This window comes from Apus apus, chromosome 1 (genome assembly GCF_020740795.1).
Source record: "Apus apus isolate bApuApu2 chromosome 1, bApuApu2.pri.cur, whole genome shotgun sequence".
In the NCBI taxonomy this organism is placed as follows: domain Eukaryota; kingdom Metazoa; phylum Chordata; class Aves; order Apodiformes; family Apodidae; genus Apus; species Apus apus.
Window position 1 is genome coordinate 128380413 of NC_067282.1, and position 20339 is coordinate 128400751.

At 45.0% G+C, this 20339-nt stretch overlaps 1 protein-coding gene across 1 annotated transcript; it reads right to left on the bottom strand.

Annotated features, from left to right (window-relative positions):
• Positions 1-1496: 1496 nt before the first annotated feature.
• Positions 1497-19651, bottom strand: ARHGEF5 (Rho guanine nucleotide exchange factor 5). Its single transcript, XM_051625192.1, has 14 exons — positions 16141-19651; positions 14239-14320; positions 13807-13871; positions 13226-13488; positions 10904-11064; positions 9865-10017; positions 8369-8498; positions 7603-7677; positions 5604-5693; positions 5116-5270; positions 4286-4447; positions 3844-3914; positions 3411-3515; positions 1497-3145 (listed from the first exon to the last, which is right to left on the bottom strand). The coding sequence occupies exons 1-14, from the start codon at positions 19649-19651 to the stop codon at positions 2991-2993; spliced, it is 5178 nt and encodes a 1725-aa protein (XP_051481152.1). The 3' UTR covers positions 1497-2990.
• Between the last annotated feature and the right edge of the window lie 688 nt (positions 19652-20339).

The following is a 20339-nucleotide window of genomic DNA, read 5'->3' on the forward strand; positions in this document are numbered from 1 at the left end:
TTTCCAGCCACTCTCCCTGAAGCCTGTAGCATTGCATGGGGTTGTTGTGGCCCAAGTGCAGGATCTGCCACTTGGCCTTGTTGAAATTCATACAATTGACCTCGACCCATCAGTCTAGCCTGTCCAAATCTCTCTGTAGAGCCTTCCTACCCTCAGGCAGGTCAACACTCCCTCCCAGCCTGGGGTTGTCTGCAAACTCACTGAGGGTGCACTCTATCCTCTCATCAAGATCATTGATAAAGATGTTAAAAAGAAGTGGTCCTAACACAGAGCCCTGGGGAACACCACTTGTGACAGGTCACCAGCTGGATTTAACTCCATTCACCACCACTGTCTGGGCCTGGCCATCCAGCCAGTGTTTTACCCAGCAGAGTAAAGCCATGATGTGTTTATGAATTTTGGTGGCAGGGTGGTGCCAGGGCTAAAGATTTAACTAAAGAGTGAGAGACTGAGGCCTACCTGAAATGTAAGAAATCGAGGAAACCAGGGTATAAGCACTTACTCTTGTAAGCATAAGCTGACCTTTAAATGTTCCTACACCTGACAGCAGGAAATAAAGGCTGTACCTGTGACAGGCAGAAGTTAACCTTTGATCCAACTTGTTAAACAGTATAGAAGCACTGACACAGCAGTGTCCTTGAAGTTTTCTATCTCAACAAGACAAGACCATACAGAATTTAACACAGAAACCACAGTGGGAGACTCAAATGAATGATATGCCTGTTTTTGAAAGCAGAAAAGTAAAAAGTTCTTGATTTCTGAGATGTTTAACAAAACTACTTCTTATTTAGAACGCCAGTATCTATGGCCTGTCTCCTCATGATTCAAGCAGCAAAGGTGAAGCTGACATGGATATGGGGTGCCTCAGACTACCTGCATAAGATGACCTTACACAGGCATATCCTGTTCATGCCCCAGCAGTGTTCTGCATCAGGGTTGAGACACTGGTGATCCTGGTGGCTTATGGATTCCATACATTCATGACAGTCTCAGACAAGCAGGTATTTTTGATCTCTGAACATTCATGCCTCTTGTTGAGGATTGTAACTTCCTGTGTCACTTATTTTAGTTTGAGATAGGGTTTGCTTTTGTTCTTAGCTAGAGACTAACTTCAGTTCTAGGAAAAAATTGTAGGCAAACTGTAGTCTGGAACTGTAGTCATAGATTAAGACAATCAAATAATTGCATCTTTTCTTACGGGTATAGTGGACTGGACTCCCATCTTTTGCAGGTCATCCCTTTAGCTTACCTTGATATTCTGATGACTAACACTGCCACGGACCCTACAGCATCAGTCAGTTCAAGGCCAGGGATGATGCTCTGAAGAATCTTAGGGCATGACTGATAAAGCAACCTTTCTTCACTGCCTCTGCTAAGTATAGCTATTTGTACTTAATATTCACTTAGAAAGGAGAATTATATGGAAAAAATAATGAAAATACTGAATATATATTCAGTAAACACTGAAATACTTATATCTGAGATTAAAACCCAAGTAGCAAGGAGAGCAGAAAAGTTGTTTATTTTAACTGGAGAAGTGCATGAGTTTATTACGACTAGAAGCAACTTTTTTTTTTTTTTAATCCAGCTAAAATTATTGATATAAATAGGCTGTAATAAGCTACACTAGATACAACATAAATGGGAATTAAAGGCAGAATGTTACAGAGACAGAAAGCTGGAGATATGAAAATAGCATTCTTCAAATATATTAAATGCAAGAAGGCTACACATTATTTTCTTTGGTGTATTGATTCTTATACTTGATCTTGCATTGACTGAACTGAACGCAAACACTTTAACATAGAAACAGTATTTTACAGTTGAAGGCATGTCCTCAAATAGACAGGTTCTGCACAAAAGCAGGACTGCATGTAAACTTGACTTACGACCAGGGAGTTCTAAAAAAGAACCAAAATCCCTGGTACATATTTTGACTTTATCTACAGTGGCTAAATATCTCAGTGTTTTCTTTAAGTGTGCAAAATGGTCCATGCAATACCACGTCAGCGATCAGATTAAGAGCAGCAGGGAAGTGCCACTTTATTGCATATGTCTAGTCATGGTTACTTTGTACAGGGCATGTACCAACATGTAATAAAAAACATTTGTCAAAAGTCACTGTTCTACTTTGAGTGGGAGGCAGAGTTAAAAAGGGCCATTTCACGTGGCTTACCAAGAGACTTGCTCAGAAGAGAGGTGAGCTTTGTGAAATATGTTCTTCAGGTTGATACCTCTCAAGGTGAGGGAAATAATCACAGTGGCTTCTGAAAACTTTGCCTAACTCAGATGGATTTTCTAATGCTGTCAAGGGCTCTTAACAGTATACTGAGACTGAGTTAAATTTAGGTACAGTGAAATATTTACTTATCTAAAAAACGACTTGCACGATCAAATAGGTATTTTTTTTCTAAACAGAAATTACACTGTGGTGATCAATACCATCAAGATATCAAGAGGATATTCAAATGGAAAACTCCCCTCAACTATACTGTGCTTTGCACTTTAGCACCTTCCTTCTCAGGAACTCAAAGCTCTTAGTATGCTAATACTAGTGAATTTAGCCTCACAACATGCAGTGAGGTAGGTAAGTTCACCCCCATTTCACAGACGGGAGAAATCCAAGGCAGAATTCTGAAGTGACTTGCCCAAGGTCCTGCAACTTGTCAGTGGCAAAACCAGGAATATATTTTCAGAAGTCCAGATCCCAGACCTCTGCCCGATTAAAGTCCCTCCCTACTACCACAAAGCAAGCAATACATGCAACTTTTTTTTTCTCCTACTGCTGCCGTAGTCCTGGTGACACAGAGGAAGTGAATGATTTTTCCTGATTTAATTCCCACTTTCTTTGGCAAAAAGCACCCGATTCTGTAAAAGTGCTGTATTATGCTCTTTGCAAGAGGCATTTCTTCTGAGGCACAATAGAAAAAAAAAAAAAAGATGGTTTCCCCATGGCTGGGAGACTGTACAGGTCCAAACAAAGTAGTCTCTTATTTTTTGCAGAAGACCTGCTGCTTGGCATTCTTCACACGCTGCTCCTCCTTCAGGTTCTTCTGCCGCGCTTGCTTGCTGGAGATGAGCTCCACGTGTTCTGAGGGGAACCAGCCTCTCTCCCGGTCTGACAGTTTTACTCCTTCCATCCATCCTGCAGTGTGGTGAAAAGCACACGAAGCAAAATAGTCAAACCCTTTTTATTCTGCCCAAAAAAGCCCCCTCCAGCATCCTAAGATCCAAGAAGAATAACTCCTTTCAGCTTCTAAATCAAGTGTCTTAATGAAGTCTCTTCATTCTCTCAATCCAACAATCTGGAAATGAGAGGCTCCTTCTGAAGCCTGATTGTGTTGTTCAAACTTTAACACTAGAGGACTTCCTGTCTGTAATTTAAGATACCCATTTCTCATTCTGCTCACCATCATTGCTGTTCTGCATAACCATGATGATATCTGCTTTCTCCAGAGCCAGCTCATCATTTTCCCGAGCCTTGTAAGTCTTTATGCATTGAACCTGTGGTGCATCTGAGGGGGAGGAAAGATCATAATGGCATATTAGAAAGCAAGAGTGAACCTGTGTGTGTCAGCCCCAGGGGATGTAGGGGACAAAGGACTGCTCAAACACTAAAGAGCAGAAAACTGGAAGGGAAACTACTGGTCTTCTAGTTAATATGAGGAGTAAAAATAGATAAAATAACTTGCAGAATCTGGCACTGAGAGAAAGCCCATGAATGTCATCTTTATTTACAAAAAAGCAAGTATTCTGCCTTGGAGTAATTTCTGGGATGTTACAGTGACTCCAACTCCTTTGAGCCAGACCACCCCCATTGCTGTAGTAGCAAAGCAGTCTCACCAGGGCATTCCAGGAGGTCCAGCTCTCCTCGTGGAGGAGCCAAAGCAGAGATCCACCTCAGCTTCTCACTGCTGGAAAACATCACCAGATAGGTGTCAGGATTCAGCATGAGGGACAGAAGTCTGATGACAGGAATGTGTGTGTACAGGTTTGCTCATAGAAAGGGTCAGGGAGGAGGTACTTAGGGGAAGTAGGGGAGTGGAGAAAGGGGACAGGAAAAGGCAAAATCTCCCATTACTGGGGGCTGATGATACCACACAACTTAGTAGTATTGCATATGCAGCTATGAAGGAGGAACAAGGTGGTTCATTGGGCTCTTGTTATGGCAAGAGGAGCTGCATTTGATGTTCAGCATTTGGATAGCTGAGGGACGACCACCAGGCTCCTAGGAGGTGTCTGGCTATGGTAAAGGGACATCCTAAGGGTAACCTTGAGCTCTTACTGTGTCTCTGTACGAAACAAGAACTCCACTCTCTTTCCCTGGTAATTCTGAAGCAGAAAGAGACGGAAAACATTTTTGTTTGCTCCATGCAGTTTCATCTCACACTTCTCTCCACGCACATCTGAGAAAGCTGCATGATCGAACACAACGAAACGTCCACCCCTGCAGGTAAAGAAGAGGAACAAAACAAGTGGTGAGTTTTAAGGGGATGAGGGTTCAGATGTCAGGAAAACAACAAAAAGCTTTGAATGAGTCTTCATCTGCTTCAGGCACCTTAAACTTTGTCCTTCCTAGAAGTCTCAAAAGGCCAAAGAGAGAGGGGACTTACTGAAAAAGGTAGAAATACTTAGCTCTGTCCTGCTAAAATTCAATTTGATAGCTTACAGCTCAAAACCAAAAACGCCCCACCACCACCCTCAACACAACAAACTAACCAACAACTCTCTCAGTTTCTTGACAAACCAGTGATTTGCCCATTCACTAATCTTCGTACTGTCCTTTGGGAAGAAGTTTGTTACCAAGTAAAACTAGAATAACTGGTTATTATTAAAGTATTTCACATTATAGAAATGGAAAGGCAGAATAGAAACGTTTCACTAGGGACCAGAAGATATGTTATATTATCATATGCTGTAATTAAGAGTTGGGAATATCAGATTCCACATACTTGCATGATACTCATATAATGAAGGGTTAGGACAGTGACTTGACAAATGCTGCCACTTGCTGGCAAGCAGAGGCAAAGGACTTTTTCACCAAAGCACAGACCAAGAAAGAGACAGGTATTTTAGAAGCAATTTAGGCAGCAGTAATTGTGTTGAAGCTCTTACTCCTTTGGCCGAGACAGGAGCAGACAGTCATTGAAAAGATGTAGGTAGATGGGACGGGTGGTGACTTTCCATTTTGGACTCAAGGTGTTGAAATCCAGTGCTGTCAACTCACCACACTTCACAAGTCGCCTTGACTGTGAGATGAGTGGGAATATCTGCAAGACAGAAATGAACATTTATGCCAAGTGTGGACAAGGAAATCGGTATCCATACATTTTCATTTGCGTTTGTGCCTTTCTCTAGAAGAAGCATGCTTTTATCTCTCCAGCTGGACAAGAGTAAGTCATGGTAGACACCTTCAGCTGAAGGCTGACATGAACAACTGGGCAGGGGAAGCACTGAAGAAGACCTGATCTGTGTATGATACTCTTGTTCAACAGTTCTGTGTATATTGGAGAGGAAAACAAAAAGTAAGCGCAAGTGTCTTTGTGAGTACGGAGAGACAATATGTTAGGCTAGAGCAAGCTTTGGGGAATGGATGAGCTCACCTTGCACTCAAATTCAATCTTCTGGCTGAGGTAGATCAGCTCTTCAGTGCTCTTCATGCGCTGGACATTTTCATTGCAATCCTTGATGAGCTGCAGACAAAAACAGACAATCAGTGAGGTGGGAGCAGAACTGCCTGGTCAGATCAGTACCATGCCCTGGAGTCCCTCAAGAATCAATTTAAGTGAAAATTCCTTAGGCACCCTCCTGCAAAAAAAAGTATTTTTCCCAGCAAGCATACTAAACTTTTCCATACCTACAATGAACATCCTTCTTTTTTAAGGAAGATACTCTTTAGATTAAGTCTCTGTGTTTAGTATTTTTTTAATTTTGGGATACTGGGGGGGGGAATGCTAGAGACATCACTCTCAGGTGACAGAGGCTGAATTCCAAGTAATTTGAAAGCAGCTCTTATTAGATGCTCCACTGTAAACACAAGATGCTGATTAGACAAACATCAGCCCCAATTTTCCACAACCCAGAGCTTGTTGCCAGTGTGAGGACAGGACACAATGAAACAGAGGAACTTTAGCCTGTAAAAGCTGCCTACATAGCTGCCCAAAGTGACACAGGGCAGCTGCGCAACAGTGTGGCAGAGATAAACGCAGGCCTGAACACAGCTGGACTCGGAGGATTTCAGTGTGGGACATCTTGCCCACCCACCTCAGACTGCAGTGTTTTGGGAGCTGTGTGACAGGCAGGTGCAATCCTAAGAGTTTTAAGGAGGTGGTACACATCATGTTGAACTTGTCTTTAGGCAGAGAGTAGGGGAGGGATTGTAAGACAGAGTGACACTCCAAGAGGTCAAACGATTACTACGCAGAGCAGGAGCTAGCTAGGAACAAGTCTAGCCTATGCTGCTATACCAATTCCAGGTAACAAGTTGTCCCAGAAGACTTTAAATCTTGACTCTGTAATAAACAGGATAGAGGAAGGGATGTAGTAATGCCTTGCCAATATTGTCAGCAGTATTTTCTTGTGGGGGCTGGGGTAGTAGTCGATCACTAACTGGAGACAGAGATAAGGAACATAAATGGGGAATGGTGGTTAGGAGGAGACTGGAAAGTGAGTCCTGAAAAAAGTGGTTTGATATCATTGGTGCAGGTTCAGTCACATCCCAGCTAGCTCGTGCTTCAGTGTCTCCTGCTCACAGCTACCACTGCACATGCAGAAGAGTCACATCAACACACTAACTGGGTACTGGTGAGGATCAATGACATAGGCTCTCAACATGAGTGAGGATGAATAAAAAGGACAGAGCCACTTAGGTGCCCTGCAGATGTGTGATGCAGAGTGGCTGTGGAGAATCACAGAAAATCCTGAGTTGAAAGAACCCACAAGGATCACTGAGTCCAACTCCTGACTCCACACAGGGCAACTTCAAAGTTAAACCATATAAGTGTTGTCCAAAGACTTCTGGAACACTGTCAATCTTGGGGGCCATGACCTCCCTTCCTGGTGAGCTCAATCCAGTGCTTTACCACCCTTTCAGAGAATAACTTTTTCCAGTATCCAATCTGAACTTCCCCTGATGCAACTTTAAACCATTCCCTCAAAGACTATCACCAGACACCAGAGAACAGAGCACCACTCTCTTCACTCCTCCTCATGAGGAAGTTCTAGAAACAAATGAGGTCACCCCTCAGCCTCCTCTAAGATGAACAAACCTTAGTATCCTTAGCCACTCCTCAAAAATCATGCCCTCTAGCCTTTTCATAATATTTTTTTCCATCCTTTGGACACATTCTTATGTTTTTACATCCTTCTTATACTGTGGAGCCCAAAACTGCAGACAGTACTCAAAGTGAGGACACATCAATGCCAAGTATAGTGGGACAATCACTTCTTTCAACTGGTCAGCTATACTGGTCAACTTAATGCACCCCAGGATAGTCAGCCCTTGTGCTGCCAGGACACATTAACAATTCATATTGAACTCACCACCAATGAAAAACCCCAGATCCCTTTCTGCAGGGCTGTAGGACCAGCTGATGGCCTTACCTTTTCAAGTGCATCATAGGCCTGTGTTGCTTGCACTTCCTCCTCAGACCCTGGCCGAGTTCTCTTCAGGATATTCTGCAAAACAGATGTTTTTCACAATGCAGACAGGGAAAACTGGACACATGTATCTTAAGGGGTAGGAAACACAAGGAGAAACCAAAATGCCAGCCTCAAGAGAGAGTAAAGCAGTGGTAGGTGATGAGATGTTGAGATAAGGCCAGAAATTTGAGATACTAGCAGAATGTCACTGATAAACTGCATTGAATGGGACATCACAGAAAATCTAATTGTATTAACTATCATGTACAAGTTATACAGCACAGGAAGCAAGCACTAATCCAAGCACAAACAGCCTTACATACAGAATTGTTATTTGCCTGATACTCTTTTTCTCCTGTTCAAAAAAAGGCTCAAATAATAATAAAACAACATTAAACAAATAATTCATGGAGCTCAAAATTAATTCATGCTGGTTCCCTATCTGGAATGCTCCTAATTGTCATCATTGCAGGCAGAGTAGAGTCTGAAGCATAGCAGGCATTTGCACAATGACAAGTGGGTTTGTTTTTGCCAAGGCCTATTCACAATCTACACAACAGAGTGGCTTTAGAGCATCTTGCTAAACACGTCACAGATGCAACACAAAGGGCTGTGTGCAGTCCTTCCACCCAGTGCTTGGAGCTATCTCATATTTAGATGGCTTTCAGACTTGGAGAAGGGTGAACTTGAGAGAAACTGTAGGAAAGCAGAGAAGCACCACAGTTACCTGCAGGAGGAGTTTGAGTCGAGTGATGCGCTGGAAAGGGAGGATGAGGAAGGATTTAAGTGAGAGGCGCTGGCATACTGGATCACTTTCCAGTCTCTCCAGGACTTGCTGGAACCCTGCATTCCCATTTCTGTGGGAGTGGTAAAGAAAAAAGACATCCATGCCTCAGACCAAATAAACAGTCTTCCTAGTATCAGATTTCAGGGAGTGTTGGGAGTGTCAGGTTTTGTCCCTGGGGCAAGAGGTGTCAAGAAACTGTGCCACTCTGCTGAGGAAGAGCACAGATGGGTTTCTAACACGTATAGGACTGCAATACAACTGTTATTATATCTTACCTCTTTCTGCCACAGCCCTGTGGCATAAAAAGCCAGAGTAACATGTATATTCCGATCCCCCCCTATCAATAGGGCACCTCTCACAGACAGTGGCAGTTTGTATTCCTTCCTTACACTGAAAGGTCCAGCTCCAGGGGCTGTGTCTAGGGTCTGGAAACAGCTGCCTGCCTCTCTTGCTACTCCTGAGAGAAGCTGCCTTCTTCCTGCAATGTCTCTCTCACCTTCATAGACTCAGCTACTGACATGCAGTCTTCCACACTGGGCAGTAGCAGATAAAAGGCTAATGGCATGACAGCAGCACTAGCCACCAGAACAGCCAATCCCATATCCTTGAAGAGGTGGGGAAGAAGGTTGTAGGCTCAGTAGATGTTTCTTTTGACAATATCCTGGAGGTCCTTTCTGTGTGGAACTGAGCCTTCCCTGATGGGAGTCAACTGTGAGACTAGATCTCTCTCACTCAGCAGCACTCAGCAACAGTGCCTGAAGAGACTACTGGGAACAGTGTCTTCTAGAATCACTGTAACCTCACTGGAACTGGGTTGTTATGAAGTGAAGCAGTGCAGAAGTAGCGATGAAACCTTGCTCAGGGCTGGGCCTGTGCCTAAGCAATGCTTGGTTGTGTCACTGAGTACAGAAAAGGAGGGCAAAAGATGTTCCACTTCACCACCCAGAACAAGAGAGACCAAGTGTTCTCCGGTCCCAGTATTATGAATCTGTTTTAAAGACTCTTGGATAGCCACTCTAAGCTTACTGACAGCAGCCGTATTTTTCTTAATTACAGAATTACAGAATGGTTGAGGTTGGAAGTTTCACTTGAAATGATCATTTTCTGGTTCTTAGTAGTCTGAAAACCACTATCCAGGACAGTAATTTTTGCTAACCTTCGTAACGAGCAGACAGAGAGAAGAACCTGCAATGGGATCAGATATTAACTATTCTTTCCCTTTCCAAAGCTATGGGAGGGGAGCCTGCAGCAGTTTTGTCCTACTGTTCCAAATGCCATTGAATGGCAGAAGGTTCCTGCTTGTTGTTCTGGGGGTTGTAGTGTGAGCACTGGCCAAAAGCCTGCACCAGCTGCACTGCCCATCATTTGAAAGAGTGAATATTGGAGGTGCAGCAAGGAAGTAGAGGAAGAAGGGAGCAACAAATGAAAAAACTTACAGTAACCGTTGAAAGGTTTGCTCCTGATACGTCTGGTTTGTTACATATGGTAGATACACTCTGCGGAACTCTGGGGCGTGTTTCAGAGCCACATCACACACGTGGAAGGTAAACATGTCCTCCTCAAACTTCTCCTCCAAGTCAAAGAGGAAACTGCAAAACATAGTTGCGGTGCCATAATGGGAAAGGGAAATACCAGTGTCATTTAGTAAAGCACGAACACCCTCAGTCCTCTAAAATCCTGACAGCCCACACAAGCCCAACACAGCTCTTTACTTCTGGAGAGGGCCTAATACCTGGAAAATGACAATTTAGGGCTGGACATCAGGAAGGAAGAAGCAGAGGCAGAAGACCTCTGTTCTTGAGAAAGCATACTTCTAAAAGGCATGGTCAGGAAACAACTGAAAATTAAGACATCACCAGAATAAAATGAGTAAAAATGAAAAAGGTAGCAGCAAACCTTACTAGCTCAGTGATACATGTAGCCAAGCCTTGCAGGAGAAAAGCAGAACAGAATCCTACAACATTCAGGATTCTTTGCATGTGGGGTCATGTCTACATTTTATGACTTCTGCTCAATTGATTCACATTAGGTTCTGTCAAGTGATGGCTGTAACTTACTTTTTTCTTTTTTTTTTTTTTACCCGTTTTTTCTGGTCAGGGCACATGCAGCTGCTTTTTTTGTCTTGTACTTGGCAGGAGGTTTGGGCTGAGGTCTAGATAGTCAAGTTTAATTGTAGTTGAAGCCAACAGGGCATGGCTACAGTAGCATTTTGAACATTTTTATCTCCTGCAATGAGCTCTGTGCACAACTGCACCATAAAATTTGGGACTCACCACCAAGATTTACATTGCTCTGTCACCTAAAAAGATGAATATTCCTTTCAGGGCTGCACTGGGATGCAATCACAAAGTGCTTTGCGTGTTTATCTACCTCGAAGGTCAGTGAACACGCAGAACAGAGCGAGGTGTTATGGATGGACATGCCTGTGCTTGATGGAGGGTGTCAGTCCTGAAAGCAAAGGGCCTTATATCTAACCTGGCGCTGACATCGCGCACGTCGTGGAGGCGGGAGAAAAGCCACTGGCGCTCCTGGTTGGTGAGCATGGCCTGGAGCTCTGCAGAACGCTGGAAGTGATCCACTGCCACATTTAAACTGCGCAGGTAGGAGGCCTCAGACATGATCAGCTCAAACTTGGCCTTGAGAGACGAAAGAAGGGAGCACAGCATCAGTAGAGTCGGCAAGTCTGTGACGAGCCGTACGGAGAGGAGATGGGGTAAACCAAGAAAACCTCCCCGTACGTGATGTAAGTAGCATTTAATAACAGAAGAGAGGCCTCAGGTATGAAGGACAAGCATGCTGTTACACATAGTATTTCTTTCCTTAGAAGACAATTTGTTATATGACTTAAAAGAGCTACCTGCTCTCATTTTATTTCTTATTCCCCCTCAACTCCACTTTCACTAGGTTCTGTGTTTTACATACTCTTATAAATTTTCCAGCAGCTGCATCACCCACATTTTTCTCCTTCATCATGTTTCCCATACCCTTGTTTTCTGCTCTTTCTCTGGGTCCTTCCATCCACTTTTCACAGAATCATTTTGGTTGGAAAAGACCTTTCAGATCAACGAGTACAACAATAACCTAACTAGCAACCATTAACCTAACTCCACCAAGTCCAGTGCTTAAACCATATTCCTAAGCATCACACTGAAAACAGTCCAGAGGAGAAGGACTGGGAGTGACAGTGGACAAGCAGCTCAACATGAGCCAGCAATGTGCACTTGCAGCCCAGAAAGCCAACTGTGTCCTGGGCTGCAACAAAAGAAGTGTGGCCAGCAGGTCAAGGGAGGTGATTCTCCTGCTCTACTCAGCTCTTGTGAGACCCACCTGGAGTACTGTATCCAGTTCTGGAACCTTCAACATAAGAAGGACATGGAGCTCATGGAGAAAGTCCAGAGAAGGGTCACAAAGATGATCCAAGGGCTGAAGCACCTCTTCTACAAGGACAGGCTGAGAGAGTTGGGGCTGTTCAGCCTGGAGAAGAGAAAGCTCCAGGAAGACCTTACAGCAGTCTTTCACTGCCTGAAGGGGCTACAGGAAAGCTGGGGAGAGACTTCACAAGAGCTTGTAGTGAGAGGACAAGAGGTAACTGATCAAAACTGGAAGAGGGGAGATTTAGGTTGGGCATTGGAAGTTCTTTAGTTTGAGGGTGGTAGGACACAGGAACAGGTTGCCCAGGAAAGTTGTGGAAGCCCCATCCCTGAAAGTGTTCAAGACCAGGCTGGATGGGGCTCTGAGCAACCTGGTCTAGTGGGAGGTGTCCCTGGCCATGCAGGAGGGTTGGAAGTAGATAATCTTTAAGGTCCCTTCCAACCCAAACCATTCCATGATTCTATGATCTATACATCTCTTAAAACACCTCCAGGGATGGAGATTGAACCACTTCCCTGGGCAGCCTATTCCAGTATTTAATTACCTTTTCAGTGAATACATTTTTTTCTAGTATCTTATTTAAACCTCCCCTGGTGCAACTTGAGCCCATTTCCTCTTGTCTTATCGCTTGTTAGTTAGGAAAAGAGACCAACACCCATCTCACTACAACCTCCTTTCAGGCAGCTTTGGCGAGCAATGAGGTCTCCCCTCAGCCTCCTTTTCTCCAGACTAAACAACCCCAGTTCCTTCAGATGCTCCTCATAGGGCTTGTACAGCAGACCCTTCAGCAGCTTTGTCACCCTTCTCTGGACTTGCTCCAGCCCCTCAATGTCCTTCTTGCAGTGAAGGGCTCAAAACTGAACACAGTGGTTGCGGTGCAGCCTCATCAGCACCGAGTACAGGAGGACAATCACTTTCCTAATGCTGCTGGTCACACTATTTCTGACACAAGCCAGGATGCTGTTTGCCTTCTTGGCCGCCTGGGCACACTGCTGGCTCACATTCAGCTGGCTGTCAACCAACACCCCCAGGTCCTCTTCCTCTGGCCAGCTTTCCATCCACTCTTACACAAGCCTGTAGTGTTGCATGGGGTTGTTGTGACCCAATTGCAGGACCCAGCACATGGCCTTGCTGAACCTCATGCAATTGGCCTTGGCCCATCAATGAGGTCTGTCCAGGTCCCGCTGTAGAGCCTTCCTACCCCCAGGCAGATCAACACTCCCTTCCAACTTAGTATCATCTGCAAATTTGCTGAGGGTGCACTCAATCCCCACATGCAGATCACTGATGAAGATATGAAAGAGAACTGCCCCCAGTACTGAGCACTAGGGAACACCACTTGTTCCTCAGTTCTTCTCACTTTAACCACACTTATGGGGACTTGACTACAGACCATCCATCTACTTTATTACATCTGCCCATTACCTCTTGCAGCTTCTGCTCATCTCGAGACATACTGAGTAGCACTCTGCTGCCCCGGATCATGGGGATGTCCTGCCAGAGGGATGCATTACATGAGACTGACAGACGTTGCAAATAGGAGTCCTGGGGAGACAGCACTTTCCGCCGTAGCCGTGGGGAGCTCGGGAAACTCGACTCTAGATCCTCTGTGAAAGAATCCACTCTCTTCTGGCTTTGAATGGCCTTGTTCAGAACCACATCACTGTACTCCTGATACAGTAATCTTGCTGTGAAGAGAGGCAGACACATTTATATTTTCTACAGCAGCTATTTGCCCTCTGCTTCCATCTGGAGAAAACTCTGTTACTGCCTCAGATTAGGATAACTGAATGCATTAGATCACATGCACCTGCTACCAGCAAAGCTCACCAGCTGCCTGAGCGTACTGCAAGACTCTGGTGTCACTGCCTCCACTGAACACTGCTCTCTAATGCCCCTTCCTTGCTACCATGTGGCAGAAGCCCCTCTTTGTGCTCACTGCAAGGGTGAGAGATGATGGAAGAGGAGAGGGGTCTGCCACAGCACTTCAGGCAGAAGGTACTTACAGGAATTGATCAGTTTGGAGTGTCGGCGTTTGAAGTTCTCCACTGCATCTGCAGGTTTCTTCTCTCTGTCAGGGAATAAGCATTCACTCTGTTTCCAAATCAAGAGCACAGCGCCAGAGATGGCTTACCCAAATCTTAATAACAGATGTGACACAGCAAGAACCTCTCTTTCTAATAGGCTCAAATTCCACATGCTTTACTTAACAAAGAACAAAGTTTGGCTTGATGGAAACACTGTCCTACAGGGACAGAAATACTTCTCTTGCAATGGGGTCTTCTCCCAGAGAGCATGGACTGAAACACTAAGTAATTTTACTGTAGTTTTCTGCTCCTTATCATGATCTCTGGTGCCTCTAGGAACAATGGCAAGCATCAGTAGTCTGTGCTACAGAGGAATGGGGGCAAATTCTGAGGGGCTTTTGAGACACTTACCGCAGTATAACTGTTTCTGAACTGACCGGTGGTTCCTTGTGTGCCTTGTGAGCTTCTTCCTCTGAAGGAACAGAAGGGGTATCTGCATGCAAGACAATTAAAAATTAAACATAACTCAGACTCCAGAGTTGAGCTCCAATCCTAATGATACACAGATACCACTTACCTATAATCCACCTAAATGGTAGGGTGGTGTTCAGTTGGCGTACAGCTGCTCTCCTGACCTTTAGGGTCAGAAACTTTCTGCGTTTAATAGTCCTTGACACTACTTACACACTTTACATCTGTTACTTAATCACATTTGCTTTCCCAGCAAGGATAACACTTTCAGAAATGACAGTAACTCTAAAGCTTGTATCTCCAGTTGCCCAAGCAAGGACTGTCTGTGGACTCTATTTGGTGCTGCCTTTCCCCTTTCAATTTGGGCCAGACATTGGAGGATCAATGGATCCAAAGTCACAAGTCATGCTTGAAAGTCTTCTGTGGTTGCGAGTCCCAAAAACTCTCAGTGACTTCTGGGGCAGAAATGCTGGACACCTAACAAAGTCACTTTTGTGGAGAGTCTTAGAAGGGATGTGGGCTGAGAATAAATGCTGAAATCCAGTTCTCACATTGATGTACTATGTGAGCATTTACAAACTTCTGTTTGAGACAGCTTCTGTTTATTTAATGGATAAAGTGTGGATTTTTCTTTTTTGTGAGGACTTTAATCAAATAGGCTGCATATATAAATTGTGTGTGTGTATGTATATATGTGTGTGTATATATATATATTTATATATCAAGTGCATATATAAAACTCATTGGAAGCAGGAGGAGGAAGCGAGCCTGGACTGAGCTGCAAGTATGGGTCAGGGGAAAGACAGTACACTGATGCCTTGAATGTTTTAAAACTTGTAATCAGGAGTTTATGTGAACAAATCTTGATTCAAGTGCTGCCAAACCATTTACTCCCCTCACCACTCTCCTCCTTTTCCTCTGTGCCAAAAATCCAGCATGTTGTGGAGCTTGAAAAATAAACTAAACAAGAGCTGAGAAGAAGCAAGTATGTTTAAAGGCCAGGCAAGATATAGTAACAGACATGCATCTTGAAAGTAAGTACCATCTGAATGAACTGTATTACAGAAGATGCATTTGTGACATCAGTGATCTGGCTTCTGTGCAAGCTGGTACCTTGGATTTGACAAATTTGCATTCCTATCTGTAATCTCCAGTCCTAAATTCTCATGAAGATAATCTCTTTCAGAAGGTCAAGTTGGAACCTGGAGGTGTCAGTTGCAAAACTGAGAGAGGTAGCAAATAAACAAAGAACTAAAACATGCTGTAACAGATACAGGTTACTGAGGGTGTGTGCATGCGTTTTCCATACTGCTTGGAAACCAGCTGCTACTGCAGTGCAGCAAAATGCAACGGCCACTTGACGGCAGCAGAGATGAGCAGAAGCTCTGAACTGAGCCCCACCAAGAAATTCATTCCTGCAGGTAGGCCAAAATAGCCTGGGTTACTACCGAGTAAGGAAGACAGATCATTAAACGTGGAGAAAGGACAAGAGAAACTGGATGCCGAGTTGAACGGTGAGGACTCCATGAAGTGAGATACACTCTCTGTTGCAGGTGCTAGTGTGAAATGAGGAAACTCAGCTCCAGAGTGCTGCCCTACTCAAGAGACCAAGCAGTCTGGTTACAGGGCAGCAGAGAAGAGCTGGGGAGAGCTGGGAGTGGGGAGCTTGGGGCAGGTCTGCAATGGGGCTACAGAGCTGGAGTGAGGAGTATTACCAGAAAGGCACAAGAGCAATGCCAACTGCTCTCTATGACATTGCCTATTTAATTTAATCCTACATTTCTGGCATCTGAAGTAAGTTGTGGGGAGACAGGGGGAGGCAGAATGGAGGACAGGACTCACCCTGCAAAATGTCTGGTGGTACTGACATCCTCTTCAGGCCCTGACGGTGCCAGTCCTTGCTTTTTACTCGGCGTTTAATTGGGTTCTCTTGATTGGCTGTCAGCTCCTGCGCAACTACCCTGATCGGTTTTTTGTCTGGCCAGCTTGAGGATTTTTCCAATGGTGAATGTCTGGGCATTTCCTCCTTGGGTTGAACTACCAAGTGCTGTTCCCTTCCTCCTTCCAGCCTTTGCTTAACTGTCCTCTTATCTTCCGTTCTCTCTGTGATTGCAAATGGAGCTTGGATATTCTTTGTGTCCACACCAAAGATGCCTCCCTGTTGCTCCCATTGCAGTTCCCCTGAGACCTCCTGTTCTTGGCAGGTTGTTCTGGTAGTTGGTGGTGATGGAGGGCTGAGCTGGAGGAAGTGGATTGGATTGGTGAATGCTAGCATTGAATGTGTCTGTGCAGAATCTCTGCTCTTGGAATCTGTGGATGTTACCAGGCCTTCCAGTGAGGGCCAAGAAGGGTGGTCAGGAGAGGATTTTCCACACTGCATAGCTATGCCCTGGTCTGCTGTGTCAGAGCTGGTGTCACAGCAGACAGCCAAGGCTTCATTTCCAATGGAAGAAAAGCTTTTGGCCAACACACTGACCCCTGAGTCATCAGAAGTCTCAGTATCATGGCTACCTAAGTCACCAATATCCCACTCTCTAGTTACTGGAACAAGGTTATGTTTCTCTGCTACATCTTCTTCATCAGAAGCAGAGGCCAAAGTGTTAGAATCAGACACAGAGTCAGCAGTCCGGAGAGGAGGGCTTATAGTAGGGTGAATGGCTAGGAACTGACTATCATCCGTAGCACAGTTGAGATGTGGCCTGGACTGGGTCACAGGAGCCAGCAGCTGGTAATCGTCAAGGGCTGGAGGTTGAGCAAGGTGATTTGCATTAAGTGCAGGGGCCTGAGCTGGACTGGGACTTTGGACACTGGAAGGAAGATGAGGAAACTGTTTGGCATCAGGCTCAGACACCAGAGGTAGGCTGGAGCAGGACACAGAGGACAGAGGTTGTTCTTGCAGATTCACGGCAACAACTGTATCTTCTTCAGAGGACCAAGTTAGGGTGCTTAGGACACTGGAGATTCTGGATCCAGGCTCTTTTTGGTTTAAACTGCAGTCAGACTGATCAAGTAAAGGCATTTGTTGTGTTTCGTGATCCACATTTCCTTGAATAACTGCACTTTTTTCTGGGGGGGTTTGCTGAACTGTTTCAGGGTGGTTCAGGGGAGTAGAAGTTCTGCCTGGTGTTTGGGGGGGTTCCAGAGGCCCTGCAATAGTAGCTACAGGAAGGCTCCCCTCTAGAGGAAGACAGCTCTTGCATATTACAGGGAAAGAAGATGGGCCACTAAGGGCTTCGTGAAAGCCTTCCTCAGAAGTAAGGTGTTCCTGGGAAGTGTTGGTCTCCCCTGCATCAGTACTTACAGTAGCAGCTTCCCCTGATCTTGGGTCCTCGACTTGTACAGAAGCAGCTTGCTTGGCTGGCTTCTCTACAGAGTCCAGCAGTTTGTTCAGCTTGGTGCCAGGACAGTCCTTAGGGATCACAGAGGCTGCTCCACTAGCACCCTCTTGTTGTGGGCCAGGTGCTGAAGCCACAGAGGTGAACTCTAAGGGTAAAGCTGGAATAAAGTCTTGAAGCTCAGCTTTTCCCAAATTTTCTGTAATGGGATGAGGATCTATGGGATCAGGTGGCTCCAAGTTCTTGGTAGCAGAGGAAGAGTGTGCCTCTCGGTTCTCTGTGCTAGAAGGTGCTGCCACTCCTCCATGGAATGATGCATCTCTTTTATCAAAACTCTGGGAAATATTTCCATGCCCATCACTGTGCTCATCCCTGCCCAATCTTGTCCTGTCATCACAGTCAGCTTCTCCAGTGTCCTGACCACTGATGGAAAAGTGGCCAGAGTCTCCCAGGTCTTCTCCCTGGTCAGAGACACGACATGTGTATGGAGGTGCCACTAGAGTTTCACTCACTGGTTTTAGGTTATTTGAGGACAGAGGGCTGATAGGAGGTGGCTGACATCCAGCTTTTGTGACATGAGCTTTCAGCAGTGCATCTTCACCAGGATGCAGATCCACAGAGACAGGTTCCCCAGGAAGAAACACTGATCTCATCTGCTCAGCCAAAACAACATTCTCCAAGCCATGCAACTCCACATCATGACTGGAAACAGAGGGTATCTCTGGCTCAATAGCTGATGACAGAGCCTCAAATTTGAGCTCTTCGCTCTGCAGTTGTTGTTCCTGCTCATTTTGTTCCTTGCTTTTCTGATCTTTAGACTCCCAAGATTTCCCTTCTTCTGGCAAATTCTGCTTTTTGCACTCTTTCTTCTCCTCCTGCTGCTGAAGTTCAGACACTGCCTCCTCCTGTACTGCTTTTGGATGCTGTGAAGTATCCACTTCTTCAATTTTTTTAGCAGTATCTTTTACTTGGAAGGCACTCTTTGCTGGAGAAGCAGGTCTGCCCTCTGTTTTTCTGTGATCATCTTCAAGGTGCAGGCATTTGGAAGGGGATGAGTTTTCTGTAGGAACCATTACTGTTCCCTGGTCTTTGACCATGCTGCTATTCCTTGTTCCACCAGCTGAGATGTTTCCTTCTGTTTGTATTGAACTTGTTTGGCTGTCACCTGGTAAGGTGGAAGACAGCTGATAGGAAGACTCCGTATTCTGTTCTGAACCCTGGAGTGCTCTTATGCTTTCCTTAGCATCTTCAGAGGTGTAAGGTTTAGGCATATTCTCTATTGCTTCTTCTGAGGTAGAAGTTGCTGGTGCCACTTTTTTGCTGCTTTGCTTCTGCCCTGCACCAGCATCAACCTCCTGCAAAGAATCCATGGAGATCTTATCCAGAAATGGTTCGGCCTTATAATGCCCCTCTGAAATGGTTTTACATACCAAGAAGCATTTAGGTGTCTCTCTCTGTGAGGCAACTGTATCAGCCAAAGGAGATTTTGGATGCTGGGCCTGAGGATCTGAGCCATGGAAAGTCAGTTCTGCCTGACACTGAGGAAACTCAGTGATGAGGTCCACAGCATGCAGGATGGCATCACCCAGGGCTGGCCCATCCTGCACTGTGCCAAAAGAAGAGTCCTGGTTGCTTTCCAGGTCAACCAGCTCTATTTGCTTAAGTTTCAGAGAACACTGCAGTCCACCCTCTTTTAAAAGCAGTTCTCCTTCCAATTCTGAGAGTCCCTTTTGAGGCTCTGCATCACCTTGCTCTTGTTCCAGTCCTGCTGGCACCTTTTGCGCAGCATTAGAGGGTCTGCCCAGCATCTCTGCTGCTTTACCTGGAGTGGAAAGACAGTCCTCAGGAGTACTGAGCTCTGCTCCCTTTGCAGAGTCAGACGGGCTCGTGCTCATTTCAGCTGATGTGCAAGGGGCATGATGCTCTCTTTTGACTGCTGCAGAACCCCAGGTTTCCCCAGTGGTGCTACTGGCTTCTGGGGGAGTGGTACCTCCCTCACTGGTTTCTTCAGACTCCATCAGTAAGACATCCTGCTAAAGAAAAACACATTTTTCTGTTACTACTAGAGTGATATGGTGGATCTAACTGCCTTAAAAGACTTGTAAAAATGGGTACTAATGCAGCTGAATTAAAAACCAAAAACTTAGTGGGTGGAAAGAGTTGAAAAACAAATACCAAGACCAAGAGCAGGTAAGCACCTGATATAACCTCGCAGTATGAGAGCAGCACCAAAATAAAACTACTACTGTCTTTTTAGCTTTACATGAAAAACCAGAAAGTGACTTTGGTCACAGAGCAGAGATGCCAATGTCTCTTTAACATCTGCAGAGCAGCTTATAAGAAGTGTTGGCCATGGCCAGCTATCTCAAACATGAAAGGGGATACCAGAAGGCATTCAGAGAACAAGAGAATAATCAAAATCTCCATTTATTTTTGTGAGGCACGGTGGACTATCCAGATACTCATGAGCTCTTCTATGGTTAGCAGAGTCTTAAAGATTTCTACAATTTCAACACAGAAAGGCCTGTACTTTGGAGCTACTGGTTCTCTTACAAATCTCTGTGTATGTATGTGCAACAGAGGGCCTTATTGCAGCTGATCACAGGAATTGATTAATAAGACATAGAAATGTAAGAATTTGATTAACAGGTAACAGGACATGATACAAGACATAAGATATTTGAAGGCTGTAAACCATGTGGGTTA